The following is an 18,394-nucleotide window of genomic DNA, read 5'->3' on the forward strand; positions in this document are numbered from 1 at the left end:
GGACATGGAGCATTGTGCAGCTGGGCTGGGGCTCGAGACGCTGATCTCCAAGCCCGCTATCCCGTACAGTCAGAGAATGGGTCCAAAAACTGGAGGAGCTCATTCAGCCAATGTCAGCACTCCATAAGAGCCGCAGGCGCTCCGTGAAAGTGAGGATTGAATCAGACTCCACCACGTTCCCAAAGCAAGCCCATTCCCGATCCGAACCACTCTGCGTAGATTTCCCGTCGAAGCCAGGTGTGGCTCATTCACTGACCTTTTTTCTATTTGTCTCCCGGTTTCCTCTGCCTGTTCCACCAGCCACCTACTCGACAAACCCTCAGTTCAGGCTTACGCTGCTTGAACAGGACGATGACCCAGACGACGATCAGGTGTCCTGTACAATCGCCGTGGAACTCATCCAGAAGTACCGCCGGAAGAGAGATAAAAGCAAATATTATTTCATTGGCTTCGACATCTACGCAGTGAGTAACTCCAAAACCATCTGACACACACATGGGCTGAAATGACAAATTTAAACATAGGGAGCTGTGTGTATTAAACAGTGTGTACACAGAGAGATGTGTGTATTAAACAGTGTGTTACAGGGAGCTGTGTGTATTAAACAGTGTGTTACACAGGGAGCTGTGTGTATTAAACAGTGTGTTACACAGGGAGCTGTGTGTATTAAACAGTGTGTTACACAGGGAGCTGTGTGTATTAAACAGTGTGTTACACAGGGAGCTGTGTGTATTAAACAGTGTGTTACACAGGGAGCTGTGTGTATTAAACAGTGTGTTACACAGGGAGCTGTGTGTATTAAACAGTGTGTTACACAGGGAGCTGTGTGTATTAAACAGTGTGTTACACAGGGAGCTGTGTGTATTAAACAGTGTGTTACACAGCGAGCTGTGTGTATTAAACAGTGTGTTACACAGTGAGCTGTGTGTATTAAACAGTGTGTTACAGGGAGCTGTGTGTATTAAACAGTGTGTTACACAGCGAGCTGTGTGTATTAAACAGTGTGTTACACAGGGAGCTGTGTGTATTAAACAGTGTGTTAAACAGCGAGCTGTGTGTATTAAACAGTGTGTTACACAGGGAGCTGTGTGTATTAAACAGTGTGTTACACAGGGAGCTGTGTGTATTAAACAGTGATTTACACAGGGAGCTGTGTGTATTAAATAGTGTGTTAGACAGGGAGCTGTGTGTATTAAACAGTGTGTTACACAGGGAGCTGTGTGTATTAAACAGTGTGTTACACAGGGAGATGTGTGTATTAAACTGTGTAACACAGGGAGATGTGTGTATTAAACAGTGCGTACACAGGGAGCTATGTGTATTAAACAGTGTGCTACACAGGGAGCTGTGTGTATTAAATAGTGTGTTATACAGGGAGCTGAGTGTATTAAACAGTGTGTCACACAGGGAGTTGTGTGTATTAAACAGTGTGTTACATAGGGAGCTGTGTGTATTAAACAGTGTTACACACAGAGCTGCGTGTATTAAACAGTGTGTTACACAGGAAGATGTGTGTCTTAAACAGTGCGTGACACAGGGAGCTGTGTGTATTAAAAAGTGTGTTACACAAGGAAATGTGTGTATTAAACAGTGTGTTACACACAGAGCTGTGTGTATTAAACAGTGTTACAGAGGAGCTGTGTGCATTAAACAGTGTGATACAGGGAGATGTGTGTATTAAACGGTGTGTTACACAGCGAGCTATGTATATTAAACAGTGTGTTACACAGGGAGCTATGTATATTCAACAGTGTGTTACACAGGGTGCTGTGTGTATTAAACAGTGTGTTACACAGTGATTAGTGTGTATTACACAGTGTGTCGCACAGGGAGTTGTGTGTATTAAACAGTGTGTCGCACAGGGAGTTGTGTGTATTAAACAGTGTTACACAGGGAGCTGTGTGTATTAAACAGTGTGTTACACAGGAAGATGTGTGTCTTGAAAAGACTTCCGGGTGCGGCGATGACCAGCTAAGTCGCACGTTTCGGCAGCTCCCGGTGGAACGGACTTTTGGGCTCTTAATAAGAGCCCCAACGGCAATTTTAACGGCTAAAAGTACTGTGCGGTAAACCAGAAGGGAATCTCCCCTGGATACGGATGGAAAAAGGAGAGGAAAGTGGCCGGATTGCGGTGGATCCTTTAGAGCAGCGGCAAGGAAGGCAAGCAAAAACCAAGATGGCGTCGGAAGGTGGCAGTTTAATATGGGGCCCTGAACAACACGAGTTTTTGAAACGCTGCGTGGAAGAGCTTAAAAAGGAGATGAAGAAGGAGCTGTTGGCCCCGATATTACAGGCGATTGAAGGGCTAAAAGATGAGCAAAAGACCCAGGAGCGGGAGCTTCGGGTCGTGAAGACAAAGGCTGCCGAGAACGAGGACGAGATACAGGGCCTGGTGGTGAAGACGGAGATACACGAGGCACACCATAAACGATGTGTGGAAAGGCTGGAGGTGCTGGAGAATAATGCGAGGAGGAAGAATTTAAGGATTCTTGGTCTTCCTGAAGGTGCAGAAGGGGCGGACGTCGGGGCATATGTGAGCACGATGCTGCACTCGTTGATGGGATCGGAGGCCCCGACGGGTCCGCTGGAGGTGGAGGGAGCCTATCGAGTTATGGTGCGAAGACCGAGGGCTGGAGAAATTCCTCGAGCCATAGTGGTGAGATTCCTCCGTTTTAAGGACAGAGAGATGGTCCTAAGATGGGCAAAGAAAACTCGGAGCAGTAGATGGGAGAACGCGGTGATCCGCGTATATCAAGACTGGAGTGCGGAGGTGGCGAGAAGGAGGGCGAGCTTTAATCGGGCCAAGGCGGTGCTTCATAAAAAGATTAAATTTGGAATGCTGCAGCCGGCAAGACTGTGGGTCACATATCAAGGGAAGCACCACTACTTTGAAACGGCGGATGAGGCGTGGACATTTATTGTTGAAGAGCAATTGGAATAAGCGGGTTATTAAAAAAGAACGTTTGAGACAAAGTGGTGGGGCGAATATGGGGGGCGAAGAGGGGGGAAAAAGGGGGGAGAGATGATTTTTATGTTGTTAATCCTGCGACCCGGTAACTTTTCTCTCTTCCACAGGTTGTGGGGGAGGGAGGAAGGGAGGTGGAGGAGCTGGGGGCGTTGGCCATTGGGGGCGGGGCCAAAAGGGAAGCGCGGGCTTTGTTCCCGCGTTATGATAATTATGGCGGGAATAGGGAAGCAGGAAGGAGGGGGCGTCGCACAGTGCGAGCCGAGGTCACGGGGGGAAGCCGAGGTCGGCCAGAGTTTGCTGACTTCTGGGAGCAACATGGGGGGTGTAACTACGCTAGTGGGGGATCTAGCGGGGGGGGTGGTGGGAGGGGGGATTTACTGGGTTGCTGCTGCTGGGGAGAAGGGGGAGCTGGTATGGGGTGGGGTGGGGTGGGCGGGAGGGCACCGCCTGGGGGGGACACAGCTGCGTGGGAACCGGGTGAGGAGCTGGTAAAGGGGGATGGCTAATCGACAAGGGGGGGGTAAAGAGCCCCCCAACCCGGCTGATCACGTGGAATATGAGAGGGCTGAACGGGCCAATAAAGAGGGCACGGGTACTCGCACACCTTAAGAAACTTAAGGCAGATGTGGTTATGTTACAGGAGACGCATTTGAAACTGATAGACCAGGTTAGACTACGCAAAGGATGGGTGGGGCAGGTGTTTCATTCGGGGCTAGATGCGAAAAACAGGGGGGTGGCTATACTAGTGGGGAAGCGGGTAATGTTTGAGGCAAAGACCATAGTGGCGGATAGTGGGGGCAGATACGTGATGGTGAGTGGCAAATTACAGGGGGAGGCGGTGGTCTTAGTGAACGTATATGCCCCGAACTGGGATGATGCCAACTTTATGAGGCGCATGTTAGGATGTATCCCGGACCTAGAGGTGGGGAAGTTGGTAATGGGTGGAGATTTTAACACGGTGCTGGAATCAGGGCTGGACAGATCGAGGTCCAGGACTGGAAGGAGGCCGGCAGCAGCCAAGGTGCTTAAAGACTTTATGGAGCAGATGGGAGGAGTAGACCCATGGAGATTTAGCAGACCTAGGAGTAAGGAGTTTTCGTTTTTCTCCTATGTCCACAAAGTTTATTCGCGAATAGACTTTTTTGTTTTGGGAAGGGCGTTGATCCCGAAGGTGAGGGGGACGGAGTATACGGCTATAGCTATTTCGGATCACGCTCCACACTGGGTGGACTTGGAGATAGGGGAGGAAAAAGAATGGCGTCCACCCTGGAGAATGGACATGGGACTAATGTCGGATGAGGGGGTGTGTCTAAGGGTGAGGGGGTGTATTGAAAAGTACTTGGAACTCAATGATAATGGGGAGGTCCAGGTGGGAGTGGTCTGGGAGGCGCTGAAGGCAGTGGTTAGAGGGGAGCTGATATCAATCAGGGCACATAAAGGAAAGCAGGAGAGTAGGGAACGGGAGCGGTTGCTGCAAGAACTTCTGAGGGTGGACAGGCAATATGCGGAGGCACCGGAGGAGGGACTGTACAGGGAAAGGCAAAGGCTGCACGTAGAATTTGATTTGCTGACAATGGGTACTGCAGAGGCACAGTGGAGGAAGGCACAGGGTGTACAGTACGAATATGGGGAGAAGCCGAGCAGGTTGCTGGCCCACCAATTGAGGAAAAGGGGAGCAGCGAGGGAAATAGGGGGAGTGAGGGATGAGGAGGGAGAGATGGAGCGGGGAGCGGAGAGAGTGAATGGAGTGTTCAAGGCATTCTATGAAAGATTATATGAAGCTCAGCCCCTGGATGGGAAGGAGAGAATAATGTGTTTTCTGGACCAGCTGGAATTTCCTAAGGTGGAGGAGCAGGAGAGGGTGGGACTGGGAGCGCAGATCGAAATGGAGGAAGTAGTGAAAGGAATTAGGAGCATGCAGGCGGGGAAGGCCCCGGGACCGGATGGATTCCCAGTTGAATTTTACAGGAAATATGTGGACTTGCTCGCCCCGCTACTGATGAGAACCTTTAATGAGGCGAGGGAAAGGGGACAGCTGCCCCCGACTATGTCAGAGGCAACGATATCGCTTATCCTAAAGAAGGAAAAAGACCCGCTGCAATGCGGGTCCTATAGGCCTATTTCCCTCCTGAACGTAGACGCGAAGATTCTGGCCAAGGTAATGGCAATGAGGATAGAGGATTGTGTCCCGGGGGTGGTCCATGAGGACCAAACTGGGTTTGTGAAGGGGAGTCAGCTGAATACGAATATACGGAGGCTGCTAGGGGTAATGATGATGCCCCCACCAGAGGGGGAAGCGGAGATAGTGGTGGCGATGGATGCCGAGAAAGCATTTGATAGAGTGGAGTGGGATTATTTGTGGGAGGTGTTGAGGAGATTTGGCTTTGGAGATGAGTATATTAGATGGGTACAGCTGCTGTATAGGGCCCCGATGGCGAGCGTGGTCACGAATGGACGGGGGTCTGCGTATTTTCGGCTCCATAGAGGGACGAGGCAGGGATGTCCTCTGTCCCCATTATTGTTTGCACTGGCAATTGAGCCCCTGGCAATAGCATTGAGGGGTTCCAGGAAGTGGAGGGGAGTACTCAGGGGAGGAGAAGAACACCGGGTATCTCTGTATGCGGACGATTTGTTGTTGTATGTGGCGGACCCGGCGGAGGGGATGCCAGAGATAATGCGGATACTTGGGGAGTTTGGAGAATTTTCAGGATATAAACTGAACATGGGGAAAAGTGAGTTGTTTGTGGTGCATCCAGGGGAGCAGAGCAGAGAAATAGAGGACTTACCGCTGAGGAAGGTAACAAGGGACTTTCGCTACTTGGGGATCCAGATAGCCAAGAATTGGGGTACATTGCATAGGTTAAATTTAACGCGGTTGGTGGAACAGATGGAGGAGGACTTCAAGAGATGGGACATGGTATCCCTGTCACTGGCAGAGAGGGTGCAGGCGGTTAAAATGGTGGTCCTCCCGAGATTCCTCTTTGTGTTTCAGTGCCTCCCGGTGGTGATCACGAAGGCATTTTTCAAAAGGATTGAGAAGAGTATCATGAGTTTTGTGTGGGCCGGGAAGACCCCGAGAGTGAGGTAGGGATTTTTGCAGCGTAGTAGGGATAGGGGGGGGCTGGCACTACCGAGCCTAAGTGAGTACTACTGGGCCGCCAATATCTCAATGGTATGTAAGTGGATGGGAGAAGAGGAGGGAGCGGCGTGGAAGAGATTGGAGAGGGCGTCCTGCAGGGGGACTAGCCTACAAGCTATGGTGACGGCGCCGTTGCCGTTCTCACTGAAGAAATACACCACAAGCCCGGTGGCGGTGGCTACTCTGAAAATTTGGGGGCAGTGGAGATGGCATAGGGGAAAGACGGGAGCCTCGGTGTGGTCCCCGATAAGAAATAACCATAGGTTTGCTCCGGGGAGAATGGATGGGGGATTTGGAACATGGCAAAGAGCAGGAGTAACACAATTGAGAGATCTGTTTGTAGATGGGACGTTTGCAAGTCTGGGAGCGCTGATCGAAAAATATGGGTTGCCCCAAGGGAATGCATTCCGGTATATGCAACTGAGGGCTTTTGCGAGGCAACAGGTGAGGGAATTCCCGCAGCTCCCGACGCAGGAGGTGCAGGACAGAGTGATCTCAAAGACATGGGTGGGGGACGGTAAGGTATCAGACATATATAGGGAAATGAGGGACGAGGGGGAGATTATGGTAGATGAGCTGAAAGGGAAATGGGAAGAAGAGATGGGGGAGGAGATTGAGGAGGGGCTGTGGGCTGATGCCCTAAGTAGGGTAAACTCATCGTCCTCGTGTGCCAGGCTAAGCCTGATACAATTTAAGGTGTTACACAGGGCGCATATGACTGGAGCACGGCTCAGTAAATTTTTTGGAGTAGAGGATAGGTGTGCGATATGCTCGAGAAGCCCAGCGAATCACACCCACATGTTCTGGTCATGTCCGGCACTACAGGGGTTTTGGGTGGGGGTGACAAAGGTGCTTTCGAAGGTGGTGGGGGTCCAGGTCGAACCAAGCTGGGGGTTGGCTATATTCGGGGTTGCAGAAGAGCCGGGAGTGCAGGAGGCGAAAGAGGTTGATGTTTTGGCCTTTGTGTCCCTAGTAGCCCGGCGCAGGATACTGTTGATGTGGAAGGAAGCCAAGCCCCCGGGTGTGGAGACCTGGATAAATGACATGGCAGGGTTTATAAAGCTGGAACGGATTAAGTTCGTCCTAAGGGGATCGGCTCAAGGGTTCACCAGGCGGTGGCAACCGTTCGTCGAATACCTCACAGAAAGATAGAGGGAATGGAAAAGAAGAAGACAGCAGTAGCAACCCGGGGGGGGGTGGGAGGAGGAACCAGAGGGACTCTCAGGGATGTTAGTGTATATGTATAATATGTATAGGTTGTTGTTATAGGTAATTATATACTGGACGGCTGAATTGTATTTTTGGAGAGTATTTATTTGGGGCAAGGCAGTTGCCATTTAGTTTTGTTTTTTAATTTTGATGTTGTTTATATATTATTTATTTCTTGTTTAAAAAAACTGGCCATTGCTATCTATATTGTTATATTACTGTGTAAAAGATACACAATGTACTGTTATGGTTGGCCCAAAATTTTGGATAAATTATATTTTTAAAAAAAAGGAAGATGTGTGTCTTAAACAGTGCGTTACACAGGGAGCTGTGTGTATTAAACAGTGTGTTACACATCGAGTGTGTGTATTAAACAGTGTGTTACACAGGGAGCTGTGTGTCTTAAACAGTGTGTTACACAGGGAGCTGTGTGTATTAAACAGTGTGTTACATAGGGAGCTGTGTGTATTAAACAGAGTGTTACACATCGAGTGTGTGTCTTAAACAGTGTGTTACACAGGGAGCTGTGTGTATTAAACAGTGTGTTACATAGGGAGCTGTGTGTCTTAAACAGTGTGTTACACAGGGAGCCGTGTGTATTAAACAGTGCGTTACATAGGGAGCTGTGCGTCTTAAACAGTGTGTTACACAGGGAGTTGTGTGTATTAAACAGTGTGTTACACAGGGAGCTGTGTGTATTAAACAGTGTGTTACACAGGGAGCTGTGTGTATTAAACAGTGTGTTACATAGGGAGCTGTGTGTCTTAAACAGTGTGTTACATAGGGAGCTGTGTGTCTTAAACAGTGTGTTACACATGGTGCTGTGTGTATTAAACAGTGCGTTACACAGGGAGCTGTGTGTATTAAAGAATGTGTTACACAGGGAGCTGTGTGTATTAAACAGTGCATTACACAGGGAGCTGTGTGTATTAAACAGTGCGTTACACAGGGAGCTGTGTGTCTTAAACAGTGTGTTACACAGGGAGCTGTGTGTATTAAACGGTGTGATACAGGGAGATGTGTGTATTAAAGAATGTGTTACACAGGGAGCTGTGTGTATTAAAGAATGTGTTACACAGGGAGCTGTGTGTATTAAACAGTGCGTTACACAGGGAGCTGTGTGTATTAAAGAATGTGTTACACAGGGAGCTGTGTGTATTAAAGAATGTGTTACACAGGGAGCTGTGTGTATTAAACAGTGCGTTACACAGGGAGCTGTGTGTATTAAAGAATGTGTTACACAGGGAGCTGTGTGTATTAAAGAATGTGTTACACAGGGAGCTGTGTGTATTAAACAGTGTGTTACACAGGGAGCTGTGTGTATTAAAGAATGTGTTACACAGGGAGCTGTGTGTATTAAACAGTGTGTTACACAGGGAGCTGTGTGTATTAAACAGTGTGTTACACAGGGAGCTGTGTGTATTAAAGAATGTGTTACACAGGGAGCTGTGGTATTAAACAGTGTGTTACACAGGGAGCTGTGTGTATTAAAGAATGTGTTACACAGGGAGCTGTGTGTATTAAACAGTGTGTTACACAGGGAGCTGTGTGTCTTAAACAGTGCGTTACACAGGGAGCTGTGTGTATTAAACAGTGTGTTACACAGGGAGCTGTGTGTATTAAACAGTGTGATACAGGGAGATGTGTGTATTAAACAGTGTGTTACACAGGGAGCTGTGTGTATTAAACAGTGTGTTACACAGGGAGCTGTGTGTATTAAACAGTGTGTTACACAGGGAGCTGTGTGTATTAAAGAATGTGTTACACAGGGAGCTGTGTGTATTAAACAGTGTGTTACACAGAGGAGCTGTGTGTATTAAACAGTGTGATACAGGGAGATGTGTGTATTAAACGGTGTGTTACACAGGGAGCTGTGTGTATTAAACAGTGTGTTACACAGGGAGCTGTGTGTATTAAACAGCGTGTTACACAGGGAGCTGTGTGTATTAAATAGTGTGTTAGACAGGGAGCTGTGTGTATTAAAGAATGTGTTACACAGGGAGATGAGTGTATTAAACAGTGTGTTACACAGGGAGCTGTATGTATTAAACAGTGTGTTACACAGGGAGCTGTGTGTATTAAATAGTGTGTTAGACAGGGAGCTGTGTATATTAAAGAATGCGTTACACAGGGAGCTGTGTGTATTAAAAAGTGTGTTACACAAGGAAATGTGTGTATTAAACAGTGTGTTACACACAGAGCTGTGTGTATTAAACAGTGTGTTACAGAGGAGCTGTGTGTATTAAACAGTGTGATACAGGGAGATGTGTGTATTAAACAGTGTGTTACACAGCGAGCTATGTATATTAAACAGTGTGTTACACAGGGAGATGTGTATATTCAACAGTGTGTTACACAGGGTGCTGTGTGTACTAAACAGTGTGTTACACAGTGATTAGTGTGTATTAAACAGTGTGTTACACAGTGATTAGTGTGTATTAAACAGTGTGTTACACAGGGAGCTGTGTGTATTAAACAGTGTATTACACAGGGAGCTGTGTGTATTAAACAGTGTGTTACACAGTGAGTTGTGTGTATTAAACAGTGTGTTACACGGGGAACTGTGTGTATTAAACAGAGTGTTACACAGGGAGCTGTGTGTATTAAACAGTGTGTTACACAGGGAACTGTGTGTATTAAACAGTGTGTTACACAGTGAGTGGTGTGTATTAAACAGTGTGTTACATGGGGAGCTGTGTATATTAAACAGTGTGTTACACGGGGAGCTGTGTATATTAAACAGTGTGTTACACGGGGAGCTGCGTATACTAAACAGTGTGTTACACAGGGAGCTGTGTGTATTCAACAGTGTGTTACACAGGGAGTTGTGTGTATTAAACAGTGTGTTACACAGGGAGCTGTGTGTATTAAACAGTGTGTTACACAGGGAGTTGTGTGTATTAAACAGTGTGTTACACAGGGAGCTGTGTGTATTAAACAGTGTGTTACACAGGGAGCTGTGTGTATTAAACAGTGTGTTACACAGGGAGCTGTGTGTATTAAACAGTGTGTTACACAGGGAGTTGTGTGTATTAAACAGTGTGTTACACAGTGATTTGTGTGTATTAAACAGTGTATTACACAGGGAGCTGTGTGTATTAAACGGTGTGATACACAGGGAGTTGTGTGTATTAAACAGTGTGTTACACAGTGATTTGTGTGTATTAAACAGTGTATTACACAGGGAGCTGTGTGTATTAAACAGTGTGTTACACAGGGAGCTGTGTGTATTAAACGGTGTGATACAGGGAGATGTGTGTATTAAACAGTGTATTACACAGGGAGCTGTGTGTATTAAACAGTGTGTTACACAGGGAGTTGTGTGTATTAAACAGTGTGTTACACAGCGAGCTGTGTGTATTAAACGGTGTGATACAGGGAGATGTGTGTATTAAACAGTGTTACACAGGGAGCTGTGTGTATTAAACAGTGTGTTACACAGGGAGCTGTGTGTAGGAAACAGTGTGTTACACAGGGAGCTGTGTGTATTAAACAGTGTGTTACACAGGGAGCTGTGTGTATGATTCACAGACCAACCTTTATCTAACTGACTGGAGGGAACAGACTTGAGGGGCTGGATGGCTCCTTCCTGTTCCCATGTTCTGAATAGTGCGTTACGTGGATGGGGTTTGTGTGTGTTATCAGGGCACTAACGTCTCTGTCTTTCTCTTACAGGTCCCTGAGAAGGTATGTAGCTGTCCCGATACAGCCTTGAACATAGAATGGTTGCAGCACACAAGGAGACCATTCCGCCCTTCACGTCAGCTGCCGGCTGTGTGCAAGCGTCGTAGAGTTTTACTGCACAAAATGAGGCCCTTTGGCCCATTGTATCAGTGCCGGCCATGAGCACCTATCTATTCTACTCCCATGTTCAGAGCACTTTGTCAATAGGCTTGTAGCCCTTTTGTAAACCATTCACCTACATTTAATTCTCACTTGTGGTTTATCTGCCATTCACTTAAAATCTCCGTCCTCACTCCTTCCGCCAATGGGAATAGTTTCTTTCCACCTCTGCTGTCTAGACTCCCCTGTCCAATCCGTCTGTTGGAAATAGGTAAGGCGGAATTGACCACCTGCTCCCTCTGGCGGGTGTGTCCAGACCTGCTGAAGCCGGTGGGCTTTTGAATGGTTTACCCCATTTCACAACCCCCTCCGCCTCTAAAATTCCTCATGAGGAATCTAGCTTTCCTCCTCTCCCCGACGCGCCCAGCTAGGACCCCCTCAGTGAGGGGATTTAGACCCTCACCAGACCCTCATTGATCGTCGCACTCACAGCCAATCAGGTTGCTGCAAGGGCAAGCTCGGCCTCTCGATGACCAGAACTGGACACCACTCTGATGTCGCGTCTGCACAGATGGATCATGACTTTCGAGGACCATATTTTTCCCTCCCAAAACTATACTTGATTTGTAAAATTGCTACAAGTACATGTTCAAAACTGTATGAACATACACAGCAATGCACAAAATAGGAGCAGGAGTTGGTTGTTCGGCTCCTCGAGCCTGCTTCACCATTCAATAAGATCATGGTTGATCTGTTAGTGTTGAGGCCCCACCTACCCTCGATAACCTTTGATCCCCTTGCTGAACAAGAATCTATCTACCTCCGCCTTAAATACATCAGTGACCCCGCCCTCTACCGCCTTCTGAGGCAGAGAGTTGCAAAGTCGCTCAACCCACAGAGAGAAAAGAATTCCCCTCATCTCTGCCCTAACAGGGCGATGCCTAATTTTGGAACAGTTCTCCCTAGTTCTGGGCTCACCCACGAGAGAGAGGTCGTCGTTTCCACATCCACCTTGTCGAGACCATTCAGGATCTTCTAAACTCCAGTCAACTCACCCCCTCACTTGTCTAAACTCCAGTGGAAACAGGCCCGGCCTGTACAACCTATACAAAGACAACACATCGGACGGGATTTACCCCCTAACCTGCCGCGTGTTTTTTGAGGTGCCTCTCATTCTTCTCACCTCCAATGAGTAAAGTAAGGTAAAGTCAGCACTGTCCCGGATGACCACAGGCTGCTTTCCCCTTTGAGGGGGGGGAGCTGACTGGTGGTGATTTAACCTGCGGGTCACCACACCTCAGGCGAGTGGCAAGGTTGAGAAGACGGGGCCTTCGTGAATAACCTCGGCAGGTACGGGGAATTGAACCCGCGCTACTGGCCTCGCTCTGCATCACGAACCAACTGACCAGCCGACTGAGCTAAACCGGCCCTCAAAAGGGAAGCACCCAACGTGGGGCTCAAACCCACGACCCTGGGATTAAGAGTCCCAAGCTCTACCGACTTGAGCTAGCCGGGCATCCGATGGGCACAGGCCCGACCTACTGGACGCTCTCCTCGTGAGAAAATCCCTCCACACCCGGGACCCACTCTGCTGTCATTCAGCAGGGCTGAGCCAGGCGTGAATAAGCTGAGGCCTGTCGAGGGCAACGGAAAGCAAGATAATGTACAGGAATGTTAGGCATGTAACCGCGTGCTCTGCTGTGTTCAGCTGTTTTACTAAAACCCTCTCATACATCTCCCCTCCAGTATCGTAGCCAGGTTTCCACCTTTGGCAAGAGGTTCTTCAATTACAACAGGCCGGTGTATCGCTCAGGTGCTTTCACCAACAGCCGGTCTATATCCAGGCGCCTGCAGCTCCCTCCCGGGGAGTACATCATTGTGCCCGCCACGTATACGAAGAACCAGGAGGCAGAATTCCTCCTGCGGCTATTCGCTAAGAGGAGCAATGTGTCCAGGTATGGCTCTGAGGGTAGGCGTTAAACCCATGGGGACGGGAGCCATTTTGCACCCCTGTGGAATGTCAGTGAACTTAACGCACCGACCCAGGCAAAATTATTGATCAAAGATCTCTCAGTCTGAGCATCACATGCGGCACGGTGGCACACGCTGCAAACTCACAGCGCCAGGGACCAGGGTTCGATTCCCGGTTGGGTCACTGTCTGTGCGGAGTCTGCACATCCTCCCCGTGTCTGCGTGGGTTTCCTCCAGTTTCCTCCCACAGTCCAAAGATGCGCAGGTTAGGTGGATTGGCCATGATAAATTGCCCCTTAGTGTCCAAAAGGATAGATGGGGTTATGGAGGAGTGGGCCTAGGTAGGGTGCTCTTTCAGAGGGTGGGTGCGGTCTTGATGGGCTGAATGGCCTCCTTCTGCAATGTAGGAATTCTATGTACCTCCTATACAACCAAAAGCCAGATTGAATATTCCTGGCCTTGAAGGAATTACTCGACGATTAAAGAAGGCACCCTGGCGATTACTCCGGTCACAGGGGTTCAAATCCCACTGCAGCATTCCATTCTTCCAGGGAAGGAAGTCTGCCGTCCTTACCCGGTCTGGCCTACATGTGACTCCAGACCCACAGCAATGTGGTCGACTCCTAATTACCCTCTGAAATATCCGAGCGAGACACTCCGTTCTATTCAATAAGGTAGCTCACCTCCTACCTTCTCGAGGGCAATTAGGATTGGGCAACAAATGCTGGGTTGGCCAATGACCTCACGGACGGCATTCTCACAGCCTCACAGCCATGTGTTTCTCGGAGGCGGCGTGCCGTTCACTGGCAGCGAGATTCTCTGCTCCCGCCGCCGTCATTGGGAATTGCCCCTGAAGCCCACCTCACGCCGCCGGCAAACCCGCGGAGGGGGCGACGGGGGGTTGTCTGCGGGACCAAAGAATCCCGGACAGCCGGATAATTCCGGCCGACATGAAAAGAATAAAGCAAAGGAAACTTTGTTACCAGGAAGAGACGGAAGGGTGGGCCATTGGTCCTCCTCACAGACAGGGGGCTGGATTCTGAGATTTTGAGGCTATGTCCCCACGCTGGCGGAACGGTGGCGTTTTAGGCCGGACAAACTGGATGTCTCGGATCGTGTTTTCGGGATCCCTAAGGGGGAGGGGGAGCAGCCCCAAGTCGTGGTCTACATAGGTACCAACGACATAGGTAGGAAAAGGGATAGGGATGTAAGGCAGGAATTCAGGGAGCTAGGGTGGAAACTTAGATCTAGGACAAACAGAGTTATTATCTCTGGGTTGTTATCGTGCCACGTGATAGCGAGACGAGGAATAGGGAGAGAGAGGAGTTGAACATGTGGCTACAGGGATGGTGCAGGAGGGAGGGTTTAGGATTTCTGGATAATTGGGGCTCATTCTGGGGTCGGTCGGACCTCTACAAACGGGATGGTCTACACCTGGACTAGAGGGGTACCGATATTCTAGGGGGAAAATTTGCTAATGCTCTTCGGGAGGGTTTACACTAGTTCAGCAGGGGCTTGGGAACCTGAATTGTAGCTCCAGTATACAGGAGGTTGAGAGTAGTGAGGTCATGAGTAAGGTTTCAAAGTTGCAGGAGTGTACCGGCAGGCAGGAAGGTGGTTTAAAGTGTGTCTTCTTCAATGCCAGGAGCATCCGGAATAAGGTGGGTGAACTTGCAGCATGGGTTGGTACCTGGGACTTCGATGTTGTGGCCATTTCGGAGACATGGATAGAGCAGGGACAGGAATGGTTGTTGCAGGTGCCAGGGTTTAGATCTCTCAGTAAGCTCAGGGAAGGTGGTAAAAGAGGGGGAGGGGAGGCATTGTTAGTCAAGGACAGTATTACGGTGGCAGAAAGGACGTTTGATGAGGACTCGTCTACTGAGGTAGTATGGGCTGAAGTTAGAAACAGGAAAGGAGAGGTCACCCTGTTAGGGGTTTTCTATAGGCCTCCGAAAAGTTCCAGAGATGTAGAGGAAAGGATTGCAAAGATGATTCTGGATAGGAGCGAAAGCAACAGGGTAGTTATTATGGGGGACTTTAACTTTCCAAATATTGACTGGAAACGCTATAGTCCGAGTACTTTAGATGGGTCCGTTTTTATACAATGTGTGCAGGAGGGTTTCCTGACACAGTATGTAGATAGGCCAAAGAGAGGCGAGGCCATATTGGATTTGGTACTGGGTGATGAACCAGGACAGGTGTTAGATTTGGAGGTAGGTGAGCACTTTGGTGATAGTGACCACAATTCGATTATGTTTACTTTAGTCATGGAAAGGGATAGGTATATACTGCAGGGCAGGAGTTATATCTGGGGGAAAGGCAAGTATGATGCGATGAGGCAAGACTTAGGATGCATCGGATGGAGAGGAAAATTTCAGGGGATGGGCACAATGGAAATGTGGAGCTTGTTCAAGGAACAGCTACTGCGTGTCCTTGATAAGTATGTACCTGTCAGGCAGGGAGGAAGTGGTCGAGCAAGGGAACCGTGGTTTACTAAAGCAGTCGAAACACTTGTCAAGAGGAAGAAGGAGGCTTATGTAAAGATGAGACATGAAGGTTCAGTGAAGGCGCTCGAGAGTCACAAGTTAGCTAGGAAGGACCTAAAGAGAGAGCTAAGAAGAGCCAGGAGGGGACATGAGAAGTCTTTGGCAGGTAGGATCAAGCTTACTATAATAAAAGAATGACTAAGGTAAGAGTAGGGCCAGTCAAGGACAGTAGTGGGAGGTTGTGCGTGGAGTGCGAGGAGATAGGAGAGGTGCTAAATGAATATTTTTCGGCAGTATTGACACAGTAAAACGACAATGTTGTCGAGGAGAATACTGAGATTCAGGCTACTAGACGAGAACGGCTTGCGGTTCATAAGGAGGAGGTGTTAGCAATTCTGGAAAGTGTGAAAATAGATAAGTCCCCTGGGCCGGATGGGATTTATCCTAGGATAGTCAACACGGTTTTGTGAAGGGTAGGTCGTGCCGCACAAACCTTATTGAGTTCTTTGAGAAGGTGACCAAACAGGTAGATGAGGGTAAAGCAGTTGATGTGGTAGATATGGATTTCAGTAAAGCATTTGATAAGGTTCCCCACGGTAGGGTACTGCAGAAAATACGGAGGCATAGGATTCAGGGTGATTTCGCAGTCTGGATCAGAAATTGGCTAGCTGGAAGAAGACAAAGGGTGGTGGTTGATGGGAAATGTTCAGACTGGAGTCCAGTTACTAGTGGTGTACCACAAGGATCTGTTTTGGGGCCACTGCTGTTTGTCATTTTTATAAATGACCTGGAGGAGGGCGTAGAAGGATGGGTGAGTAAATTTGCAGATGACACTAAAGTCGGTGGAGTTGTGGACAGTGCGGAAGGATGTTACAAGTTACAGAGGGACATAATATAAACTGCAGCGCTGGGCTGAGAGGTGGCAAATGGAGTTTAATGCAGAAAAGTGTGAGGTGATTCATTTTGGAAGGACTAATAGGAAGATAGAGTACTGGGCTAATGGTAAGATTCTTGGTAATGTGGATGAGCAGAGAGATCTCGGTGTCCATGTACATAGATCCCTGAAAGTTGCCACCCAGGTTGAGAGGGTTGTTAAGAAGGCGTACGGTGTGTTAGCTTTTATTGGTAGAGGGATTGAGTTTCGGAGCCATGAGGTCATGTTGCAGCTGTACAAAACTCTGGTGCGGCCGCATTTGGAGTATTGTGTGCAATTCTGGTTGCCGTATTATAGGAAGGATGTGGAAGCATTGGAAAGGGTGCAGAGGAGATTTACCAGAATGTTGCCTGGTACGGAGGGAAGATCTTATGAGGGAAGGCTGAGGGACTTGAGGCTGTTTTCGTTAGAGAGAAGGTTAAGAGGTGACTTAATTGAGGCATACAAGATGATCAGAGGATTGGATAGGGTGGACTGTGAGAGCTCTTTTCCTCGGATGGTGATGTCTAGCACGAGGGGACATAGCTTTAAATTGAGGGGAGATAGATATAGGACAGATGTCAGAGGTAGGTTCTTTACTCAGAGAGTAGTAAGGGTGTGGAATGCCCTGCCTGCAACAGTAGCGGACTCGCCAACACAAAGGGCATTCAAATGGTCATTGGATAGACATGTGGGCGATAAGGGAATAGTGTAGATGGGCTTTCGAGTGGTTTCACAGGTCGGCGCAACATCGACGGCCGAAGGGCCTGTACTGCGCTGTAATGTTCTATGATTCCCCGTTTTGCTGGGGGCTAGCAGGAAGGCAGCGTAGAGCACCCGGCTCTAGCTGCCGATACTGCCCGACAATTGCCGGGTGTGTGGCCTCGCATGCGCCCGGCGGTGGCCTGCAGCGGCCCGCTGTGCTTCATGGCGGATGCCGCTCGCGGACCCGGCCACGAAATAGTCCTCCCCTTCGGCCAGCTCGGGTATCCCGGACCACCCCACCACAGTGCCCCCAGCCCCGAATAATGTCCCCCCCTACCTGCGGATCGGCCCTCCCCCGACTGAGTCCGCAGCCACCTCGCTCCGTTCCCGACGGGTGAGACCATGAGAGACCCACACCATCGGGAACTCGGCCAGAGGGGCGGAGCATCTGGGGGCGGAGCTTTGGGGGCGGAGTATCAGGTGGCGGAGCCTTGGGGGCGGACCTCGGGCAATGTTCTGAGGCTGTGGATAGGTGGTGCGGCTAACTCTTTGGAGGGGGCGGAGCATCACAAAAGCGGCACTGCCCCCGATTCTGTCAGGAATTTGGATTCTTCAGCCCGACGCCGAACGCGATTTCAGCGTCAGCGACCAGAGAATCCAGCCCAAGGTGACCCAATCTCACGGAGAAAGTTACGTTAAATTAAGGCAGGGCAGTGGACCCTTGGGAACAGCGCCACCTGGAGGTTCCCCTCGGAATCACTCACCATTCCAACTCGGAAATATATCGGCCGTTCCTTCACTGTCGCTGGGTCAAAATCCTGGAATTCCCCTCCCTAACAACACAGTGGGTGTACCTACACCACAGGGACTGCAGCGGATCAAGAAAGCAGCTCAGTGCCACCTTCTCAAGGGAGAATTAGGGATGGACAACAAATGCTGGCACTTCCAGAAGACCCTCCCATAGAGCGTTCGAGCTGGGGGGGGGGGAGGGGGGAGGGACGGGGATCACCTTGGGGACCTCGGAGATTTGGATGCCAATTAGAAATATCAGTTTTACAAAACGGACTCGGCCTCGCATTGATCGCTGAGGCCCCTTATACTACACGAGTGACGAGTTACGTTATATAGCTATGGGTTTCTTGGCATTGCGAGTGCGTGGAAACACGTGGCTAAACGCGCTCATGACGGGACTATGCTCGCGTTTATAGAATCAACATAGA

At 49.2% G+C, this 18,394-nt stretch overlaps 1 protein-coding gene and 1 non-coding gene across 2 annotated transcripts in view; one reads left to right on the plus strand and one right to left on the minus strand.

The window, feature by feature from the left end:
- The window catches only part of LOC140402428 (calpain-2 catalytic subunit-like), a 282,202-nt gene that overhangs the window by 74,724 nt on the left and 189,084 nt on the right, over positions 1 to 18,394 (plus strand). Inside the window, exons 10-12 of the mRNA XM_072490199.1 lie at positions 301 to 464; positions 10,992 to 11,003; positions 12,846 to 13,054. Of these exons, the coding sequence (XP_072346300.1) occupies positions 301 to 464; positions 10,992 to 11,003; positions 12,846 to 13,054 (385 nt within the window). The remainder of the gene's footprint in view (positions 1 to 300; positions 465 to 10,991; positions 11,004 to 12,845; positions 13,055 to 18,394) is intronic.
- Positions 12,542 to 12,615, minus strand: trnak-cuu (transfer RNA lysine (anticodon CUU)). Its single transcript has one exon. It is a non-coding gene; the product is annotated as a tRNA-Lys (tRNA).

Source organism: Scyliorhinus torazame, chromosome 25 (genome assembly GCF_047496885.1).
Source record: "Scyliorhinus torazame isolate Kashiwa2021f chromosome 25, sScyTor2.1, whole genome shotgun sequence".
Taxonomy (NCBI): domain Eukaryota; kingdom Metazoa; phylum Chordata; class Chondrichthyes; order Carcharhiniformes; family Scyliorhinidae; genus Scyliorhinus; species Scyliorhinus torazame.